The sequence below is a fragment of the Garra rufa genome, chromosome 7 (genome assembly GCF_049309525.1).
Source record: "Garra rufa chromosome 7, GarRuf1.0, whole genome shotgun sequence".
NCBI lineage: Eukaryota > Metazoa > Chordata > Actinopteri > Cypriniformes > Cyprinidae > Garra > Garra rufa.
In genome coordinates, this window is record NC_133367.1 from 43,590,913 (window position 1) to 43,613,914 (window position 23,002).

Genomic DNA, 23,002 nt, shown 5'->3' on the forward strand with positions numbered 1-23,002 from the left:
TTCTGGAATGATTAGCATATTGCTAGCTTGAGATAGATGAGTTTGAATGTATTATAAATCTAGTTGATAGAAGGTGAGTTTGATTGAGTCTCAAGGGATTGTGGGAGTTTTGTCAGTTGAAATTTGAATTTTGTCAGTTGGAGTTTGAATAGTGTTGATCAGTTGAACATTCCCTCAATGTAAGTCTATGGGATTTTTCACAGTTTTAATCGTCATTTTTAGGAAAACCGTAAGTCCGATCAGTTAGAAAAGATCCAGCAACTGGAGTCAGATCAGTCTGAAGATCTGGCCTGAGTTTGGAGTTTGGAGAGTTAAAGCTCTAGGAGGAGTTTTCTCAAGCCAACTTAATACAATATGTTTGCAAAATTAAATAACTATGTTACTATGTTGTTACTGTATTGAAACTTCTTAAACTACTTCATTACTTACTTGATTAAAACATAAACTGAAATATGAATGAACAAAACCTGGCTATACAGACCTAAAAAAGCAGCTAAATTACTAAAACTTTAAATTAAAATGAAAACATAAAATGTAAAAGACTAATTCAAACTATTAATAAAAACCCATACTAAAACAACACTATCTTTCCCACCCATTATTAGAGTGATTAAAGCTCAAGAGAAACAAATTCAATTAAAATGTATTTGAAATAAATAAATTAACACAAAATTACACAAAATATTGTTCCAAAGTGGTTTTACAGTTAACTTTGAAACCTCTAAATGAATAATGTTCAAAGAAATATTTGAAATAAATGTTTCCAAAAACCCTTTGACACTTTTACTTAGAATAGGGTGGATGTTAAATTTATACAATCTTGAGTTATTTCATTCGGAGATACTTGCCTGCTCCTCAGGCCGGTCTCAAGTGGCATTAAGATAATTGGTTATTGTCTCGCCACACCCATATGCCTCTAGTCTAATAATAAACCTTTGTCAGAGGAGCACCACAACTGTCTTCAATGGATTGTACTGTTGTTTACAGTTTTTCAGCTGATGAAACATCTTTCCAAAAACAATTTTTTAGACATTTTTTTTTTTGCTTTCTCAAGTCAACTTAATAAAAACATTTTGAGCAGCAGATCAGAATATTAGAATGATTTCTGAAGGATCATGTGACTGGAGTAATGATGCTAAGAATTCAGCTTTGAAATCACAGGAATAAATTACATTTTAAAAATATATTAAAATAGAAACCGTTATTTTAAATAATAAGAATATTTAAATGTTTTACTGTTTGTTCTGTACTTCGGATCCAATAATGCAGGTTTGGTGAGCAGAAAAGACTTCTTTTAAAAGCTTCACTTCCATTCACAACTTTTCTCCCATGGCATCATGGGATAGTAAAGTGCCATCAAGGTACTTCTTGCCTATACTACACTTTTCATATGCTGTTTTTCATCTAACATAGTAAGGAAGTATGTTTATTTGGATACAGCCTTCTGCACTACCCTCTCAACTGTATCAGTTTTCATAATTGTATCCATTAGCTGATTATGCGGTTGCTTACAGACTGAAATATTGTGTCCAGTTATTAAACTAACATACATTTGTAAACTCAATGGCTGAACATGTAAATAATTACTGTATATGTATTCATTGTTACATTTCTATTTCACATTTCTTACCAGACATCCTGTGGTGAATGAAGCTAACAACAACAAATATCCGCAACAAATATTTTTAGACTTTTTTAAACCAAAATAGCTGAGTTTGACAAAAAAAATAAAAAAATTAGCGTGTGTCTTTTGTCAGGTAGCATGTGTTATGCTGTCGAGCTCAACAGCGCCCCCCACATTTGTCCAGTGTAAATTTGAGGTGAAAAACAGAATTGCAGCGCGCCATAATTGAAAACGTGTTGGTTACGTATGGTAACCCTCATTCCCTGATGGAAGGAACAGAGTCTATAGCTGCGTTTCCATTAGAGATTTGCGCAAAACTTTGGCGAGATTTTATAAATGTCGATTAAAAAGTATTGCGAAATGACAGCGTTTCCATTAACCGATGTATTTTTTTTAATCTCGTTTTTTTGTGGGATTTTGGCTATATTTAATCGAATGTGACCTGTAAATGCAGAAAAAAAAAATCCATTGCTGTTTTGCAAAATATTCCTTTTTTGAATTGCCAGAAAAACCTACGGAGCCCCTTACGTCACATGTAGAAGAAAAATAATTAATCCGTGGGGACGGTTTTGCAATTCGTTCCCTCAGTTTATAAACCGTACTCACGAATTCTTAAACTATTCCCTCGGTTTAACAATTCATGCCCACGGATTAACAAACCGTGCCCACGAATTTCCAATCCGTGCGCTCAGATTTTGTAAACCGTACCCTCGGATTTTGAATCCGTACCCACAAAATCATAATCCGTGCGCACGCTTTCGCAATCCGTTCCCACAGTTTGTAAACTGTTCTCACGGATTTGTGATTATGATAAGCTTTTCACCCAGAGTTAGATACATGCTGCACTATTAATGTTGTTATTATTAAATAAGGCCAATTATTACATTGCATTTAGTTTGAGAGCAAAGGAATGGCAACATAACCTGTACATTATTTGTTTTGTATTGCTTTTTACCTTCTCCTCTCCAAAACTCGTGTTTTTTTTTTTTTAATTCAGGTAATTTTATATTTTGAAAAATATTATATAAAACAAAGCCGTTTGAACAGCGCTCTTCACTTATTATTTTATTTTGGTACCATGACCGCACTTACAAAACAGGCTTCTTTTTATCGTTTATTTTACATTAATAACCAATAGGTTAAAACACATGGTGTTTTGGCAGCTAATCTATTGGTGATTAATATAAAATAAAGCTAAAAACTCTGTTTTGTCAGTGTTGCATAGTCTCATATAGCCTACTGAGAAATAAAGTTTAATAAATGCAAAACAATGCATCCAGCATATAAACGGGTGTCCTGGTTGAATTTGGGGGCGGGGCCACAAATCCGTGAGAGCAGTTTACAAACTGTGGGAACGGATTGCGAAAGCGTGCGCACGGATTATGAATTTGTGGGTACGGATTCCAAATCCGAGGGTACGGTTTACAAAATCTGAGCGCACGGATTGGAAATTCGTGGGCACGGTTTGTTAATCCGTGGGCACGAATTGTTAAACTGAGGGAACAGTTTAAGAATTCGTGAGAACGGTTTATAAACTGAGGGAACGAATTGCAAAACCGTCCCCACGGATTAATTATTTTTCTTCTACAGGTGACGTAAGGGGCTCCGTAAAAACCACCTCATGCGAGCGTTAAAAATTTTGTGATATATGGGAGTTTTTGCGCAATTGACGTGTTTCAATTAGGCGTATTTTTAATTCGCAATTTAAAGGGTAATAGAAATGCAGCTATTGTGTCAAATGTACGATACTAGGGGTCACTCTTGGGAGCCCAAACACCTCTGATATCTTGAGAAAAGGCCAATGAAATTGGGTGTGCAGATTTTGCTGGCCACGCCCCTGATATCCGGGTATAAATAGGCCAACGTGAGATCTGCTCACTTGTTCTGTTCCGAGGACCCGAGAAGTGTCTCAAGCTCACTCAGAGGCATTCCAGACTTGTGACAGAAGGACACAACGTCTCCGTTCCCTCCATCAGGGAATGAGAGCAGAGCAGAGCAGAGGTTGCTGCTTTGGAGGGGCAGGGGCACGACCCCGCATTACTGCCAGGTTTAGCCACAGGTGGTGCTCCTGGATCACCATAGTGAACATTGCCCTCCCCAGAGCCCGGAGAGCATAGTCAGTCACCAAGCACAGTTCCTGCAATAATACTGGGTCGGGAGCACCTTCCCTCAGATCTTTCAAAGCTGGGGAACAATAGTCCGTCAAAGACGGGGAAGAAGGGAAGAAAAGGGGGAAGGGAAGAAGAAAGAGAAAAAATGACGAAAAGAAAGGGTGAAATGTGACGTTGGAACATATTACTTCCTTAGAATGCACGCTACGATACATTTTCAGGTTTCTTTGTGCGTGAAAATCGCGCATTTATATTACACTGTTTCCTATTGCAGGCGCTCACCAAGACTGGGGTTCGAATCCAGATAAAGGCACCTTTTTGTATTGTTATTGTTATATTGTTAATTTCATTAAATAAATGCAATTTTTAAGGTTAATAAAATGTACATATGTACAATTCTTTCATGAAAAACAAAGAATGCCAATGGAACTGTGGTATTGTTGATGTTGTTGTTATTATTACTTATTATTTTGTAGTTGTTGTATTAATATTATTTATTCTGATTAAGCACAATATTATAGGTGAGGTGAGCGCTACCATCAGTCCTGTGTCATGCCAACAGTAAAGCATCCTGAGACCATTCATGTGTGGGGTTGCAATATTAGTTTTGTTTGTATGTTACATTCATTCAAGACACTTACAAATCTGTTATTTGTATTGAAAAAAGATAGTAATTAGAATAAAATAGAAAAAAAATAATAAAAAATTTTTAATTTACAATCATGCCAACAGAACAGTAATGAATTTTAAATAAATACAATTATATTAACTATTAAATAAGTTTTCAAACAACAATAAATTAAAAGGGAAATAAAATGAAAATAAAAACAGAAATCAAAAAGCAACAATTTCCCAGTTTGTTTTTGTTTTACAATTATTCCAACAATACAGTAATGCATATTAAATAAAATTAAATATTAAATAAGTTTTCAAACAACAATAAATTAAAATGAAAATAAAAGTAAAAGTAAAAAACAAAAAGCAATAATTTGCCAGTTTGTTTTTATTTTACAATTATTCCAACAATACAGTAATGAATATTAAATGAATCAAATTAAATATTAAATAAGTTTTCAAACAACAATAAATGAAAAGGAAAATAAAATGAAAATAAAAGTAAAAAACAAAAAGCAATAACTTTCCAGGTTGTTTTTATTTTATAATTATTCCAACAATACAGTAATGAATATTAAATAAACAAAATTAAATATGAATTAGGTATTCAAACAACAATAAATGAAAAGGCAAATTAAATGAAAATAAAAGTAAAAAACAAAAAGCAATAATTTGCCAGTTTGTTTTTATTTTGCAATTGTGCCAACAGAATGGTAATGAATATTAAACAAATCAAATTAAATATTGAATAATTTTTCAAACAACAATAAATGAAAAGGCAAATATGAAAATAAAAGTAATAAACAAAAAGCAATAACTTCCCAGTTTGTTTTTATTTTACAATTATTCCAACAATACAGTAATGAATATTAAATAAATAAAATTAAATATGAATTAGGTATTCAAACAACAATAAATGAAAAGGCAAATTAAATTAAAATAAAACTAAAAAACATAAAGCTATAATTTGCCAGTTTGTTTTTGTTTTGCAGTTGTGCCAACAGAATGGTAATGAATATTAAATAAATAAAATTATATAATAACTAGGTATTCAAAGAACAATAAATGAAAAGGGAAATAAAATGAAAATAAAAGTAAAAAACAAAAAATAATTAGCAAATTTGTTTTTATTTTGCAATTGTGCCAACAGAATGGTAATGAATATTAAATATATGAAATTAAATATTGAATAATTTTTCAAACAACAATAAATGAAAAAAGAAATAAAAACAAAAGTAATAAACAAAAATCAATAACTTCCCAGTTTGTTTTTATTTTACAATTATTCCAACAATACAGTAATGAATATTAAATAAATAAAATGAAATATTAAATAAGTATTCAAACAAGTATTTTTGACCTCTGACACGCCCCCTGAGGATGTGTCATTCTTTCGTACACCTTCGGCTCGGTTCGGCAACTTGATTGACACCTGACTAGAACGCTGACTCCTCCGCCTAGCGGCAATACGCGAAAACGTGCCGTCGACATTCTCTTCTACTCTGATTGGTCAAATGTCGAAAATGTTAAGAAAACTCTTTATGATTGGCTGGAAATGTTGAAGCGCTTCCACGCGATTGGCCCAAATGTTATAGTGCTTCGACGTGATTGGCTGCACAGTTCAACATTGCTCGACATTTCCAAAATAATGGGCGAATTCCAAACGGCTATTTTGCGCCCTTCAAGGGCACTTCTAGAAGGGGACGCCATTTGTAGGGACGTTCCAAACGAAAGTGAGCAACTTAATCCCTTCACGAAGGGCCCTTCCAGAAGGCCGTTAGCGAAGGGAACATTCCATGGTCACTTCACGGAAGTGATTTCCGTTAGTGATCACGTTTGCGCAGCGTTGTCAAGGTAACATTTCGTCAGTCATTCCCTTCGCCAAGGGAGTTCCAAACGGTTAAAAGAGACAGAAATGCCCTACTCCCTTAAAAGAACTCACTTCAAAGGGATCTGCCCTTCGAAGGGAGTAGGGCGTAGGGATGCGCACTTCCATTTGGAATTTGCCCAATGTCGGACTATCCTTCGGCAGCTGGCGTTCGTAACCCAAAGGTTGCCGGTTCGATTCCCACACCGGCAGGAATTGAAGGTGGGGATTGTGAATGAACAGTGCTCTTTCCACCTTCAATATCATGACTGAAGTGCCCTTAAGCAAGGCACTGAACCCCCAGTTGCTGCCCACTGCTCCGGTGTGTGTGTGTTCACTTCTCACTGCTGTGTGTGTGCGCACTTGGATGGGTTAAATGCAGAGGGCCAATTTCGAGTATGGGTCACCATACTTGACAATACGTCACGACTTTCACTACATACTGAAGCTTTTCACAATATTAAAATTTTCTGAGATACGGAATTGGGGTTTTCATTAGTTGTCAGTTCTAATCATCAAAATTAAAAGAAATAAACACTTGAAATATATCAGTCTGTGTGGAATGAATGTATACATTATACAAGTTTCACTTCTTGAATGGAATTAGTGAACTCAACTTTTTGAAGATATTCTAATTATATGACCAGCACCTGTATACTGGGACGAGCCTTCAAAGTCCGGGAGCTCAACCGGTGAACGCTCTCCTTCCACACACATCGCTGCAGCCTCATACCCAGAAGTAGGAGGACCGGGAACAGGAAGCAGTTGAAGCGAGCTGCGGCCTCTTTGTAAAGAACACAACTCGAAAGCTGAGTGTGCTCAAGGAAGCTGGACATGTACCCTCAGCGAACGCTGCTTTAGCATGCTCACGGCCCAAACAACGAAGACAGCAAGCGTGCCGATCATTAGGGAAAAGGTATAAACCGCAACCAGAAGGACACGGATGGAAAGGTATAATGAAACACACAATCCAACCATGTCAGCTCTTTTAGAGGTAAATCTTCTCAAGATAGACGTTGAAGCACCCAGGGGACTCTCACTGCAGCTAGCTGAGTCTGAGAAGGGAGAGACCACTGCCCGTGCTTTAGATCCAATGACGAAGAGGTGACCGGTGCTGCTTCTCACAGAGAGATGCTGCATTCGGCTCAGAAGAATAGAACGAATGAGCAGATCTCACGCTGGACTATTTATACCTGGATTTCCGGGGTGGGCCACCTATGCAAAATCTGCACACCCAGTTTCATTGGCCTTTTCTCAAGATATCACAGGGGTTTGTGTTCATCAAAAATTCAGGCTTTAGTTATCCACAACAACAATTAAATACCTTTTTTTTATTTGTATCCATTTATTCAACTTTTTAAATTCTTTGTGAAGCCAAGTGTTCTTTAAATAAGCTTTATTAGTATTATTACAGATTTCAGGGGGAGTGTGCAAGTACTAAAATACTTTGACAAGGCAAACATCAATTAAAAGTACAACCTAAGCCATCAATGTCACAAAAGCAAGGAATCATGTAAAAAAACAAGCTTTACAGAGTTGCGCTGATGTTTGACATAGGCTTGTACAATATGACACAAAACACAAGTAAATGCAGTTACTTGAGACCAAATAGTGTTTAGAAACAATACTGCTGCAAAGGCTATTTTGCCATGTGGTCCCATTCATTTGGAGAAAAAGCTGTTTAGATATACTAGACTTGTAGACTCCATCTTAAGAAAAGAGATCAACAAGATTACCCGTAAAAAACATACTACTTGTGGCAAATGACTGATTTAAACTGGAATACACTACTAATATCTAACAGGTAACAATTTGATTGGCCCGTAAGATAAAAATGTTTAAGAGTTTTAGAGATAGAAAAGCTCTGACCGATGATTGTCTAGTAAATGGTTTGATAGTCTGTTACACAAAAGTACAAAAAATAGTTTAATTTACAACAGTTTTCCAACACAAAGTTTAACTTTACTTAAAATTACAATAGTTATGAGTATAGTATATAGTTATAAGTATGATGAGCTGCAAATACTTTCTCAAACCTGAACTAGTTTCTCTATCAACATATAAAGCAACCGACAATCTACAAATGCCATTATTAAAGGATTTATGGTTCACAGTTTAGTTGTGAACATATAATATCCGAGTCATTGCCGACACCATTACAGGGAGTCTATAAAAAACATTTTATGCACTAAAACAAATTAAACAATAAAAGTGAGTTCAAGAAGTTCTGAATATTTGAATCCGACGGAAAACACAGGAAGCATAATGAATCGTCTTCATACTGTCCAAGTGAAAAACAGTGAGTGAAGTCACACTGATATCTCCATGCAATCCCATGTGTTGACCCTGAAAATCAACCGCAGACTATATACAGTGCTAATGTTAGTGTATAATCTATATCTAGTGTTTAATAAGCTGTAGTTTCTTTACTCACTGATTAAAAACCAAATGTTTTCTGCATCGCACTGACAACAATACAAAAGGATAAATGGGTTTTGATTGTGACTAGCTTCACCACTTCATTTCGAGACATTCAGCGACTCAAATCCTGCGAAATGTTTACTGGCCACGGCGAATGAACCAAATCTCATTTCGGCGTTGGGGCACGCCAGGATTCTCATAAACGGCTACCATGTAGCGGTCTTGGAGAACATCCTCGGAATTGCCCAGAAGCTCCCAAAGGACGCTGATCTGATGAGAGATGGTCTCCTCTGTCGTGGTGCCATAAAACACCCTAGAATGAAAGAAAATCGACTATAATCATTCTAGAACATGCATACAGGCTGAGCTTTGAAGGTCTGGTTTGCACATGTGGTCGTGTACCTGGTTATGACCCGGATCGAGTCCCTGTGAACGATTCTGATATCAGGATCAGTTGGTTCAGGTGGACTGGCCTGGAATTCAGCAGGCAGATAATATGCCGTCAACACATCCTTTCTGAAGTTAGTGCCATCGTCTGCCATCGTAATCTCATTCACAACAGGCACCGACATGCCAAGATACCGTCCTGGTGACACAAAGATTAAACTGAGCAAACTGGGAAACTGCATGTTTCAACAATTTCAATAAATACTGTATTAATATCAGTGCATTCTATAAGAGTGGTCACATGTGAGTTAATAACACACAACTCATATCCAAAATTGAACTGAAAAGAAGCCCTTTTCTGCATTCAGACTGAATCTGGACTCAAAGTGGATTCGAATCCGTTTTTTAGCCCACTTGTTTTAATTTACAGTCTATGGTCTTCATTCTTTATTTTTGGTCCACTTTAATGCTAGATTTTTTATAGCCTGTTTATTTTAATTCACAATTTTTGGAGTTCAGTCCACCTAATTTTGATTCAACTAACTGTACAGCTTAAGTTGTGGTGATATTAGCAAGATTTATGTGTGAATCTGGATTCAAATCTTTTTTTTTGATCCACTTTAGTGCTAGTTTTTTTTATAGCCTGTTTGTTTTAATTCACATTTTTTGCTGTTCAGTTCACCTGATTTTTATTCAACTAACTGTACAACTTAAGGTGTGTGATATTAGCAAAATTACTGTGTAAATCTGGATTCAAATCTGTTTTTGGGTCCATATTTGTGATAGTTTTCTTTTAGCCCACTTTTTTTATTCACAATCTTTGGACTTAATTCAACCTGATTTTAATTCAACCAACTGTACGGTACTGTAAGGTATGGTGATACTAGAAAATTTAGTGTGAATCTGGACTCAATGTGGATTTGCTTTTTGGTCTACATTAGTGCTAGATTTTTTTAAAGCCTGTTTGTTTTAATTCACATTTTTTGGTGTTCGGTCCACCTGATTTTTATTCAACTAACTGTACAACTTAAGGTGTGTGATATTAGCAAAATTTCTGTTTGAATCTGGACTCATTATGGATTCAAATCTGTTTTTTTTTTTTGTCCACTTTAGCGCTAGATTTGTTATAGCCTGTTTATTTTAATTCACAATCTTTGGTCTTCATTCCACCTGATTTTGATTCAACTAACTGTACAATTTAGGGTGGGGTGATATTAGCAAAATAACTGTGTAAATCTGGACTCAATGTGAATTCAAATCTGTTTTTTCGCCCACTTATGTGATAGTTTTTGTTTATCCCACTTCTCTTTATTCACAATCTTTGGTCTTTTTTCCACCTGATTTTGATTCAACTATCTGTACAGCTTAAGGTGTGGTGATATTAGCAAAATTTTTGTGAGAATTTGGCCTCAATGTGGATTTAAATCTGTTTTTTGGTCCACTTTTGTGATAGATTTTATATCCCACTTCTCGATTCACAATCTTTGGTCTTCATTCCACCTGATTTTGATTCAACTAACTGTACAATTTAGGGTGGGGTGATAGCAAAATTACTGTGTAAATCTGGATTCAAATCTGTTTTTGGGTCCATATTTGTGATAGTTTTCTTTTAGCCCACTTTTTTTATTCACAATCTTTGGACTTAATTCAACCTGATTTTAATTCAACCAACTGTACGGTACTGTAAGGTATGGTGATACTAGAAAATTTAGTGTGAATCTGGACTCAATGTGGATTTGCTTTTTGGTCTACATTAGTGCTAGATTTTTTTTAAAGCCTGTTTGTTTTAATTCACATTTTTTGGTGTTCGGTCCACCTGATTTTTATTCAACTAACTGTACAACTTAAGGTGTGTGATATTAGCAAAATTTCTGTTTGAATCTGGACTCATTATGGATTCAAATCTGGTTTTTTTTGGTCCACTTTAGCGCTAGATTTGTTATAGCCTGTTTATTTTAATTCACAATCTTTGGTCTTCATTCCACCTGATTTTGATTCAACTAACTGTACAATTTAGGGTGGGGTGATATTAGCAAAATAACTGTGTAAATCTGGACTCAATGTGAATTCAAATCTGTTTTTTCGCCCACTTATGTGATAGTTTTTGTTTATCCCACTTCTCTTTATTCACAATCTTTGGTCTTTTTTCCACCTGATTTTGATTCAACTATCTGTACAGCTTAAGGTGTGGTGATATTAGCAAAATTTTTGTGAGAATTTGGCCTCAATGTGGATTTAAATCTGTTTTTTGGTCCACTTTTGTGATAGATTTTATATCCCACTTCTCGATTCACAATCTTTGGTCTTCATTCCACCTGATTTTGATTCAACTAACTGTACAATTTAGGGTGGGGTGATATTAGCAAAATTACTGTGTAAATCTGGATTCAAATCTGTTTTTGGGTCCATATTTGTGATAGTTTTCTTTTAGCCCACTTTTTTTATTCACAATCTTTGGTCTTCATTCCACCTGATTTTGATTCAACTAACTGTACAACTTAAGGTGTGGTGATATTAGCAAAATTACTGTGTAAATCTGGATTCAAATCTGTTTTTGGGTCCATATTTGAGATAGTTTTCTTTTAGCCCACTTATTTTGATTCACAATCTTTGGACTTAATTCAACCTGATTTTAATTCAACTAACTGTACGGTACTGTAAGGTATGGTGATACTAGAAAATTTAGTGTGAATCTGGACTCAATGTGGATTCAAATCTGCTTTTTGCTCTACATTAGTGCTAGATTTTTTAAAGCCTGTTTATTTTAATTCACATTTTTTGCTGTTCAGTTCACCTGATTTTGATTCAACTAACTGTACAGCCTTCTGGTGTGATTTCGATAAAAATTGCACAGACAAAAAAAGGTCATTGTCTGTAGTGTACAGCTCAAACAGAAGTCACTTCCAAACCAAACAGCTTTCTTTTGGTCAATGTGGCAAATCTGCATGTGGAAATCTTTCGCCCACATAAATAAATTCCTGATTGCATGGATTCTTAATAAAATGACTGGATTTAGTCTACAACTATTCATGAAACAACGGTAATTGTGACTGCACCTTTAATGTGTAACTGAGCACATTTACAAGCACACCAGTAAGCTGATAACTCACAAATATCAGCATTAAAATAACCAGTTTCCCCAGTTTACATGCACATCAGTAACCTGACTATGCAAATAGACCACATTAACATGACTTTTTAAATACTTTTTCATGCAACTGACAACTATTCAAGTTTTGTCCTTGAAATATCAGTTTGAAAGTCATCCTGATGGTACACTGACTTCTAATAAGGCGATTCAAAATACTGACCCGAAAAAATTTAATACAGCCCCTCAAGTGGTATAAAGTTTCTCCTTAAATGGAAATTCATTTTCACTTCTGCATTTTGGTTTGGCCTCTAATGTTATCCTGCAGTAAAGCACTGAGCTGGAAATGCATGTATGTGTATGTATATCTACCTGTTGAATTCTCCTTGCAGATGAAGCGCATGAGTTTCATAAAAGCGTTGGAGATGCTTTGCTCGTACAGCGCGTCTCCTTTACTGACACATGCCCATTTTCCTGGAGGATACACTCTCTCCTCGTACAAGACCTCACCAAGCTGCACAATGAGGACACATAAAAATAAAAAACACATATTGAGAGCCTAAAAGCATTCCTGCGTGATGAAGCCAATTAGAATGCTTCTATAAATTAAGTTAAAAGCAAAAAATATCCATGCATGGATTTTTGTTTCAAATATATTAACTTTATACAACAGTTCAAAAACATGAAAACTGAGAGAGTTACATTTTAGACACAATGGAGTATTTTCCGTTTCGCCAGACAATTACAGACAATTGCGTGTCTCAGAGCAACACTGCAGTGTTTCGTTCCTGATTTTGAACAAATCATTTGAATCAATGATTTAATAATCCATTCATAAAGGTTGGCTTGTGTCCCTTGCTTCATTTCTAAATGAATCAGCCTTTCAAACAAATCATATGAATGATTCAATGAAGCACTCATGAATCACTCATTAAGACTGGGACTTGCTCCCACTGGTGGGTTTAGTGTCATTTATTTATTCATGACAGGCCTAAACCTATGGAAGCCCATTTCCGCCACTGAATAAAACATTTAAAAAAAAGGTTATTGCGACTTATCTCACAATTCTGACATTTTTAAAAGACTTTTTTTCTGAGAAAATATATAAACGCTCAATTTCAAATATAAGATATAAACTCGCGACTTTATTTCTCGCAATTGTGAAATTATATCCCACAAATCTGACTTTCTAACTGGCAATTGTGAGTTTACATCTTACAGTTCTGAGAAAAAAAGTCATAATTGTGAGTTATAAACTCGCAATTCTGTAAAAATATCAGTCTTTTTTCACCTCAGAACTAGACTTTATAACTTGCAATTGCAAGTTTATATCTTACAATTCTGAGGAAAAGTCAGAAGTGTGAGATAAAAACTTCCAACTGCGAGTTAAGTCAGAATTGTGTGAAATTAACTTGCAATTGTGAGTTTATATCTTACAATTCTGAGAAAAAAGTCAGAAAAATTGTGAGAAATTCTCAGAAAAATTGTGTGATACAAACTCGCAATTGCGAGTTATGTAAGAATTGCGAGTTTATACGACTCAATTCTGAGGAAAAAAGTCAGAATTGTGAGATTTAAACTCGCAATTGCAAGTTAAGTAAGAATTGTATGCTATAAACTCGCAATTGTGAGTTATTAAGTCAGAATTGCGAGTTTATACAACTCAATTCTTAGGGAAAAAAGTCAGAAGTGTGAGATATAAACTTGCAGTGCGAGTTAAGAAAGAAATGTGTGATATAAACTCGCAGTTGCGAGAAAAAATGTCAGAAGTGTGAGATACAAACTCACAATTGCGAGTTAAGTAAAAATTGTATGCTATAAACTTGCAATTGTGAGTTAAGTCAGAATTGCGAGTTTATACAACTCAATTTTTAGGGAAAAAAAGTAGTGTGAAATAAAAACTTGCAATTGCGAGTTAAGTCAGAATTGTGTGATATAAATTTAAAATTTTGAGAAAAATGTCAGAAGTGTGAGATACAAACTCATAATTGAGAGAAAAAAGAAGCGTGAGATACAAACTCGCAATTGCGAGTGAAGTCGGAATTGTGAAATATGGAAATGCAATTCTGTCTTTTTTTCCTCAGAACTAGACTTTATAACTTGCAATTCTGAGTAAAAAAGTCAGAATTGTGTGTTAACTCGTCATTGCAAGTTAAGTCGGAATTGCGAGTTTATACGACTCAATCCTGAGGAAAAAAGTCAGAATTGTGAGATTTAAACTCGCAATTGCAAGTTAAGTAAGAATTGTATGCTATAAACTCGCAATTGTGAGTTATTAAGTCAGAATTGCAATTTTATACGACTCAATTCTGAGGAAAAAAGTCAGAAGTGTGAGATTTAAACTCGCAATTGCAAGTTAAGTAAGAATTGTATGCTATAAACTCGCAATTGTGAGTTATTAAGTCAGAATTGCAAGTTCATACAACTCAATTCTGAGGAAAAAAGTCAGAAGTGTGAGATATAGACTCACAATTGTGAGTTAAGTCAGAATTGCGAGTTTATATGACTTATATTGTGTGAAATTAACTTGCACTTGTGAGTTTATATCTTACAATTCTGAGAAAAAAGTCAGTTTATATGACTCAATTCTGAGGAAAAAAGTCAGAATAGTCTTTTTTCTCCTCAGAACTGGACTTGCAATTGCGAGTTCATATCTTACGATTCTGAGAAAAAAAAAGTCAGAATTGTGGGATACAAACTTGCAATTGCGAGAAAGGTCAGAATTGCAAGTTTACATACCTTTATATCTAGCAATTGTGCATTTACATCTCACAGATATGAAGAAAAAAGTCAGAATTGCGAGATGTAAACACAATTGTGAGATAAAAAGTCACAATTACCTTTTTTTTTTTTTTTTTTTTTAAATAAATGGACTTCCATATAAACCAGCCAAGGTACCAGTATAATCAGAAAAAAAAATGTTTATTGGGGATTAAAAAAAAAAGAGATATCTTTTTTTTTTTTGTCAATATTGCACACACACTTACATTTCTGTTTTAATGAGTTGTGGCTTGATAGTTTAAGAGATAATGGAAGAGAAAAAAAAAATCTAATGAAAATGTTATCTAGTGACCATAACTGATTCACTTCAAACTGGAAATTTTGCTAGAACCAATGATATACAAACTAACATAAGCATAAATCAGCTGATTTTACCTTCTCGTGTCTGGAGATGCTGGCAAAAGGCACTTGCTCTCGTTCTGTGGTCTGGTTCCTCCTGGTCATCTCCTCGATGGGTCCTCTCATCTCTACACAGAAACCAGAGTGGGTTCACTGCCGATCTGAAACCAGCTCGATCTATAATGACTACGTTAGATTTTCTAATGAGAACTGAATTCGATCAGCCAGTGTCATTTCTTCTCATACTCAGTTTCCATGGAAATGTGTCACAGGCAGGGGACAGTGCGTTTCTGTCAGCAGTGCTGTACCTCTGGGAACAGACACCTGATGTGTCCTTCCGACCGCCTGCCAGTGGGCGTACATTCTCTCCTGTTCCTCGTCATCCATTGGCTCGGAGCTGTCGGTGACGTCATCGTCCAACTGCTCATCGTCCAGTCCGTCGAGATCATCAATGGAGATCAGAGCCATCGTGCCAAATGCCACAGCAGGTCAATCAGGAAGCTCTTAAGACAGAAAACCAAAATGAGAAAATTAACTCACAAAGCAACGGTTTTGAAGGTCTAAACTAAACTGGTATCGGCATTCAGCATTAATCAATTTGTTAGTCTTCACTTGCTCTGGGTCTAATCCGATTTTCATGGATGAAAGAGTCTTTGGATCATAAAATACATTTTGTGAAAGTAATATGTGATGTTGTGCATTAATTAATGTTCCCACATGGTTCCCATTTGGTTGTTTTTTTTAGGAACCATATGAGAACGTTCTAGGAACATTCCCTGTAGGTTCCCCTTTTAATAACCTATAAAGAACGTTCCCAGAACGTTCCCTGCAGGTTATTTTAGGTGAAATTTTTATAACCTAAAGAAAATGTTCTGGAAACATTCCCTGCAGGTTATTTTTAAGTTTAATTTTTTAACCTACAGAAAACGTTCCCAGAACTTTCCCTGCAGGTTATTTTTGGTTTGATTTTATAATTTAAAAAGAAGTTTTTATAACCTAGTTTTTATAACCTACAGAAAACATTCCCAGAAAGTTCCCTGCAGGTTATTTTTAGGTTTTATTTTTATAACCTACAGAAAACGTTCCCAGAAAGTTCCCTGCGGGTTATTTTTAGGTTTTATTTTTATAACCTACAGAAAACATTCCCAGAACGTTCCCTGCAGGTTATTTTTAGGTTTTATTTTTATAATCTACAGAAAACATTCCCAGAACTTTCCCTGCAGGTTATTTTTGGTTTGATTTTATAATTTAAAAAGAAGTTTTTATAACCTAGTTTTTATAACCTACAGAAAACATTCCCAGAACGTTCCCTGCAGGTTATTTTTAGGTTTTATTTTTATAACCTACAGAAAACGTTCCCAGAAAGTTCCCTGCGGGTTATTTTTAGGTTTTATTTTTATAACCTACAGAAAACATTCCCAGAACGTTCCCTGCAGGTTATTTTTAGGTTTTATTTTTATAACCTACAGAAAACATTCCCAGAACTTTCCCTGCAGGTTATTTTTGGTTTGATTTTATAATTTAAAAAGAAGTTTTTATAACCTAGTTTTTATAACCTACAGAAAACGTTCCCAGAAAGTCCCCTGCGGGTTATTTTTAGGTTAAATTTTTATAACCTAAAGAAAATGTTCTGGAAACATTCCCTGCAGGTTATTTTTAGGTTTTATTTTTAAACCCTACAGAAAGCAATCCCAGAACTTTCCCTGCAGGTTATTTTTGGTTTAATTTTTATAACCTACAGAAAATACTGGTAACCTACTGTGGTAATACAACTAACATGAGCGCGCATCTTGCTTGACATCATCCAGAGTTAAACGCCAAGCAACCTGAGAAAGCAGAAGCGTCTGCAAGCCAACGAACTCTAAATGAGACATTTATTTTATTAAGGTTTCTAGTTTGAGCACTTTATTAAAAGGAATTTTATTTCAAGAAGTATTGTTCTGTTGCACATTTAGTGGCTGTTTGTTTATGCTGAAATATTTAGTTTGTTATAAACTGAAATAAAACAGAAAAAAAAATGCTAAAATGTTTTTTTTTTTATTGTGTATATATTGTGTACTATTCACATTTTTCCATATGGTCTAGAGAGAAAAAAACAAAATCGCAACACATTACAATATCGAATCGCAATACTTGTAGAATCGGAATTCTTAAAAAAATATCGTATATACAATATACATATCGTATTGGCACCCAAGTATCGGAATCGTATCGAATCGGGAGGTAGGTGTATCGTCCCATCCCTAGTCGTTAGTGAATTTAGGTGGCCCTTGAGTGAATAATAAAAAGCAGTTTTAAAAAAAAATCTAAAAAAAATAATAATCGCGAATAATCAAATAAGTTTATGTTTAAGTACTACATGTGTGTGTACTGTGTATATTTATTATGTATATATAAATATGCACACATACATGTATATATTAAGGACAAATATGTTAGATTTATGTAACATTTATCTCAAAAGTGTTCACATTCAAATAAACACAAATATTTTGTAAAATATATACATATATGTGTGTGTATTTATATACACATAAACGTACACAGTACACACATATAGTATGTAAACAAACTCTTATTTTAAACTGATTAATCGCGACAAATTTTGCAGCTCTAAAATTTAAATATAAAAAGGATATAAATGCAAAACTATGAAAAATAAATTTAGAATTGTAAGAAAGTTACAATTACTCTTCCTGTTTTTTTTTTTTTTTTTCATTCTCTGGCATTTTGTTTTTAATTCAGTGTTCTTTCTTTTCTTTCTTTTTTGTTTAAATTCAAACTTTGTAATGACATAACCAAAATGCAAATATACATGAAAATTACGATTGAGATCAAATTATAACATTTGCATAGGCATAAATAATACCAGTTTGAAGACTTTTTTTTATCATCTAAAAGCATTTTCATGCTTTTCATGTTTTCAAATATATTAAGTAAATATTGTTTATATTAAAATCGCCTAACAAAAAAAAAAAAAACGTAGTATCTACTTAGTAAACACTAATACAGTTCAGCTGGCACTATCAAAGCACTAGCATGGCATGAAGCTTGTGCATGATCAGTCTTATTTACTGATAGCACTATGAGGAAGTGCCAACAACATTTCCACTGTTTTGACCCAATAAATCATGAATGCAAAATAACAACCACAAAAAAAATAAAATATATTTCACTGGACCCACACAGGTGCATTAAGCACAGAATGTTTTAATAATAAACACTGGCGATATCAAAGTTGATAGGATCAGCAATCATAGAAACAGGAAGCATAAATAAAAAAATAAACAGAAGGCCTCATCGAAAGCTTCTCGATGTGACTGTGTTATTGCACCAAGCCATTTCATCGGGACAAACGGCAGTGTGTTCGCTGCCCCTTCCTTCATCACATGCGTAAAACATAAACGATGTGAACGGACACATTGAGACTGATGTTAATGCAACAGCGCGTGACTGCAGATGGACGAAAGCTGAGGAATAAAGCAGCAGTGGATTTACACACGACCATCCCTACATCACTCATCAGTGCACTTTATTATACATATTTAGCAGCCCAGTTTGGCCAGTAAACGAAAATGTGTAAAACATTATTTTAATTATACGACGCCCAGCGCAAATTTTACACGCGTTGAACACTTCCGATAAATAAAAGCGATCGTTTACACTGTAACTTAATATTTAAAACAACGTTTTATTGTTTTAATAAATACTGACCTACTTACCAGCAGACACAACAAACGCACTACACGGCTTCAAGCACTAGGGATTGTAGAGTGTTTCCTGCGCATGCGCGGAAGCGCTCTCTCTCATGCGCTGTTCCTCATGTTTACAAACACCACTTTGGTACATGATTTACTGCGAGGATAAACTGTGTCTTTTATGTGGATAACACGTGCATAATGTGGCAACTACCTTGAAAATGCACGGAAATAGATCAAATCACATCTTTATGTACCAACACTAGCTAGAATGCAAAAGCACAGCAGACCACACTTGTTAGCCAATCGGAAGCGTTTTTTTTTGTTTGTCAAACACGCGCGTCGTCGAGCATCGGATTGGCTCACGTGTAGGCGGGATTTTAAGGAAAGGGATGTTGTTAAGGTAAGCAAAATGGTAATGTGTGTAATTTCTGCACTCAATTTGTTCCTTAAAATTTTTTTAGATTTAGATATTAGTCATTATCGTCTCCATGCAAACTACAAAAACATGAATTTGTGAAAACTGTGACGTTATGTCACAATAAACGTACTGCAACATACTGCTGTTATCACTTCTGTTGGCAGCTATTTTGACAATAATGGCTGTATGTTGAGTTATTTTCAGAGGACAGTAAATCTATACTGCTATACAAGCTGCACACTGACTACTCTAAAATATATCCAAGTTTCATTTCTATAGTATTGTCCCTTAAGAAGATATACTATAATGGTTGCTGAAATATGAGGGGTGTAATATTTCACCCGTCCGTTATTGCTGTGGAAAGAATCCATTGCGGTCATGTAAACGTACCCCTTGTCACACTCACATTTTAAAGTTCTTTCATTTCTAGTGAGTATGTTGTTGTTCTGTGTTTTATTGGACCCAGTTCAGTTTTTTTCCCCGCCAAGGTTAGTTGCAACTTTTATTTTGTGATTCTGACTTTTCGCTACATAATTCAGAATTTACATCTTGCAATTCTGAATTTACATCTCACAAATCAGTTTTTTTTTTCTCTGAATTTACATCTCGCAATTCAGACTCTTTTTTTCTCAGAATTCTGAATTAACATCTCGCAATTCTATAAAAAAAATTTCCTGCCAAGGTTAATTGTTAATTTTATTTTTTAATTCTTTTCGTCACATAATTCTGCCCTTTTTTTCTGCGAATTCTAAATTTATGTCTCGCAATTTTGACTTTTGTTTTTGTCTTGCAATTGTGAATTTACATCTAGCAATTCTACATTTGATGGACACTTAACTTTACTATCCTATAAGACCATTAAATATTCATTGGGACAAAATTGGCCCACTTTCTAGTAAATAAAACTATAACTTTAAGTATACTTTAAGTATAACAGTAATACATTTCGAGTACACAACTAGTTTACATTTATGTTTTCAGTTTGTACTGCAAGTATACTAAAAGTGAACTTATAGGTGTACTGATTACTACTTAAATACTTTATTATGTATTTTTAGTACACTTTAAAGTATAGTCTCAGTAAACTACTAGTTTAGTACTTTTATACTGCAAGTATACTCGTAAGTTTTCTTTACATCATACCTTAAGTATACTACTATGTCCCTATTTAGGTATTAATTTGTATATATTTTGTTATGAATATCTGAACATACAAAACATCAAAAGAAAGAACGGTATCTGCTTGTAAACAAAAAATTAATTCTAGTGTCAAGCATTGTTTTTTAAACACTTGAATGTGTAAGTTTCATAAATAAATAAATAAATAAACATCATTTTGAACAAAAAACTAAAAAATCAAAACGTAGATGGAGTCGATCAACACCTCAAAGCTTGACAGTCATTATTACCTCTTCATGGGTCTACATTTTACTCCATAACGTTACAGTTTTCCATATCTATGGTTTTGATGCTGTTTTATGTCTGAGGATTGTGTTCGATTACATGAGGAAGCATCTGTTGTGTCGGTTTCTTCTTCACTTGTGTTTTGGAAATTCTTTTCAGAAGATGTGTAATAGCGCCCCTAGTGTATAACAATGAAAACACAGATTCTCAGAGCACAAGTAGAGCTCATATATACTCAGACTTTTTCCAAGTATAAGTCAAGCATACTTAAGTGTCATTTTAAATATATTTCTGAGAAGTATATACTGACTGAAAGTATAGTTTCCTATTTTTTTTTTTGTTTTGTTTGTTTAATAGAAGTATACTAATAGCACACTTGAATAAACTTCTTTTCCTTAAGGGACACATATTCATACTATATTTTCGCAAAAGAAGATTTAAACCAAATGTACAGTCGTGGCCAAAAGTTTTGAGAATTACATAAATATTGGAAATTGGAAAAGTTGCTGCTTAAGTTTTTATAATAGCAATTTGCATATACTCCAGAATGTTATGAAGAGTGATCAGATGAATTGCATAGTCCTTCTTTGCCATGAAAATTAACTTAATCCCGGAAAAAACTTTCCACTGCATTTCATTGCTGTCATTAAAGGACCTGCTGAGATCATTTCAGTGATCGTCTTGTTAACTCAGGTGAGAATGTTGATGAGCACAAGGCTGGAGATCATTATGTCAGGCTGATTGGGTTAGAATGGCAGACTTGACATGTTAAAAGGAGGGTGATGCTTGAAATCATTGTTCTTCCATTATTAACCATGCTGACCTGCAAAGAAACGCGTGCAGCCATCATTGCGTTACATAAAAATGGCTTCACAGCCAAGGATATTGTGGCTACTAAGATTGCACCTAAATCAACAATTTATAGGATCATCAAGAACTTCAAGGAAAGAGGTTCAATTCTTGTTAAGAAGGCTTCAGGGCGTCCAAGAAAGTCCAGCAAGCGTCTCCTAAAGAGGATTCAGCTGCGGGATCGGAGTGCCACCAGTGCAGAGCTTGCTCAGGAATGGCAGCAGGCAGGTGTGAGCGCATCTGGACGCACAGTGAGGCCAAGACTTTTGGAAGATGGCCTGGTGTCAAGAAGGGCAGCAAAGAAGCCACTTCTCTCCAAAAAAACCATCAGGGACAGATTGATCTTCTGCAAAAAGTATGGCGAATGGACTGCTGAGGACTGGGGCAAAGTCATATTCTCCGATGAAGCCTCTTTCCGATTGTTTGGGGCATCTGGAAAAAGGCTTGTCCGGAGAAGAAAAGGTGAGCGCTACCATCAGTCCTGTGTCATGCCAACAGTAAAGCATCCTGAGACCATTCATGTGTGGGGTTGCTTCTCATCCAAGGGAGTGGGCTCACTCACAATTTTGCCCAAAATCACAGCCATGAATAAAGAATGGTACCAAAACACCCTCCAACAGCAACTTCTTCCAACAATCCAACAACAGTTTGGAGAAGAACAATGCATTTTCCAGCACGATGGAGCACTGTGCCATAAGGCAAAAGTGATAACTAAGTGGCTCTGGGACCAAAACGTTGACATTTTGGGTCCATGGCCTGGAAACTCCCCAGATCTTAATCCCATTGAGAACTTGTGGTCAATCCTCAAGAGGCGGGTGGACAAACAAAAACCCACTAATTCTGACAAACTCCAAGAAGTGATTATGAAAGAATGGGTTGCTATCAGTCAGGATTTGGCCCAGAAGTTGATTGAGAGCATGCCCAGTCCAATTGCAGAGGTCCTGAACAAGAAGGGCCAACACTGCAAATACTGACTCTTTGCATAAATGTCATGTAATTGTCGATAAAAGCCTTTGAAACGTATGAAGTGCTTGTAATTATATTTCAGTACATCACAGAAACAACTGAAACAAAGATCTAAAAGCAGTTGGGCAGCTAACTTTGTGAAAACTAATATTTGTGTCATTCTCAAAACTTTTGGCCACGACTGTAGTACCTGCTATACAGTTTTAGGCGCATGCTTTCACCTCCTGTTTTCCACTCTTCCATCTTCTGATGTTTCCTTGAGGCGCCGCGTTAAATAAAAAGGTACACTTATTATTACTTATAACTTATTACTGCTTTAGTAAAAGTCAGATGTAAAATGTAACCAAGGATATTTTCACCTTTCTGCCCTTTCCCTGACCACAACCAGAGCAAAGTTAAGCACTGACATGGCAAAATGAAATAGACATGGC

At 35.1% G+C, this 23,002-nt stretch overlaps 1 protein-coding gene across 2 annotated transcripts; it reads right to left on the reverse strand.

Moving 5' to 3' along the window:
- Positions 1-7,596: 7,596 nt before the first annotated feature.
- Positions 7,597-19,091, reverse strand: LOC141338771 (heme-binding protein 1-like). 2 transcript variants are annotated; one of them, XM_073844389.1, is made up of 6 exons: positions 18,956-19,091; positions 15,542-15,736; positions 15,270-15,361; positions 12,486-12,627; positions 9,041-9,224; positions 7,597-8,951 (listed from the first exon to the last, which is right to left on the reverse strand). In XM_073844389.1, exons 2-6 carry the CDS (start codon positions 15,699-15,701, stop codon positions 8,777-8,779), a joined length of 753 nt encoding a protein of 250 aa, XP_073700490.1. In that variant the 5' UTR covers positions 15,702-15,736; positions 18,956-19,091; the 3' UTR covers positions 7,597-8,776. The 2 variants fall into 2 exon arrangements, with proteins under 2 accessions (XP_073700490.1, XP_073700491.1); XM_073844390.1 differs by having other exon boundaries at positions 18,948-19,056.
- Between the last annotated feature and the right edge of the window lie 3,911 nt (positions 19,092-23,002).

What these genes read in the sequence shown, in the direction of transcription:
- LOC141338771 (XM_073844389.1), bottom strand. Translation starts at nt 15,701, where the DNA reads ATGGCTCTGATCTCCATTGATGATCTCGACGGACTGGACGATGAGCAG. An exon ending in CTGCAAGGAGAATTCAACAG is followed by an intron (nt 9,225 to 12,485) that starts GTAGATATACAT and finishes TTGTGTCACCAG; the next exon opens with GACGGTATCTTGGCATGTCG. An exon ending in TCGATCCGGGTCATAACCAG is followed by an intron (nt 8,952 to 9,040) that starts GTACACGACCAC and finishes CTTTCATTCTAG; the next exon opens with GGTGTTTTATGGCACCACGA.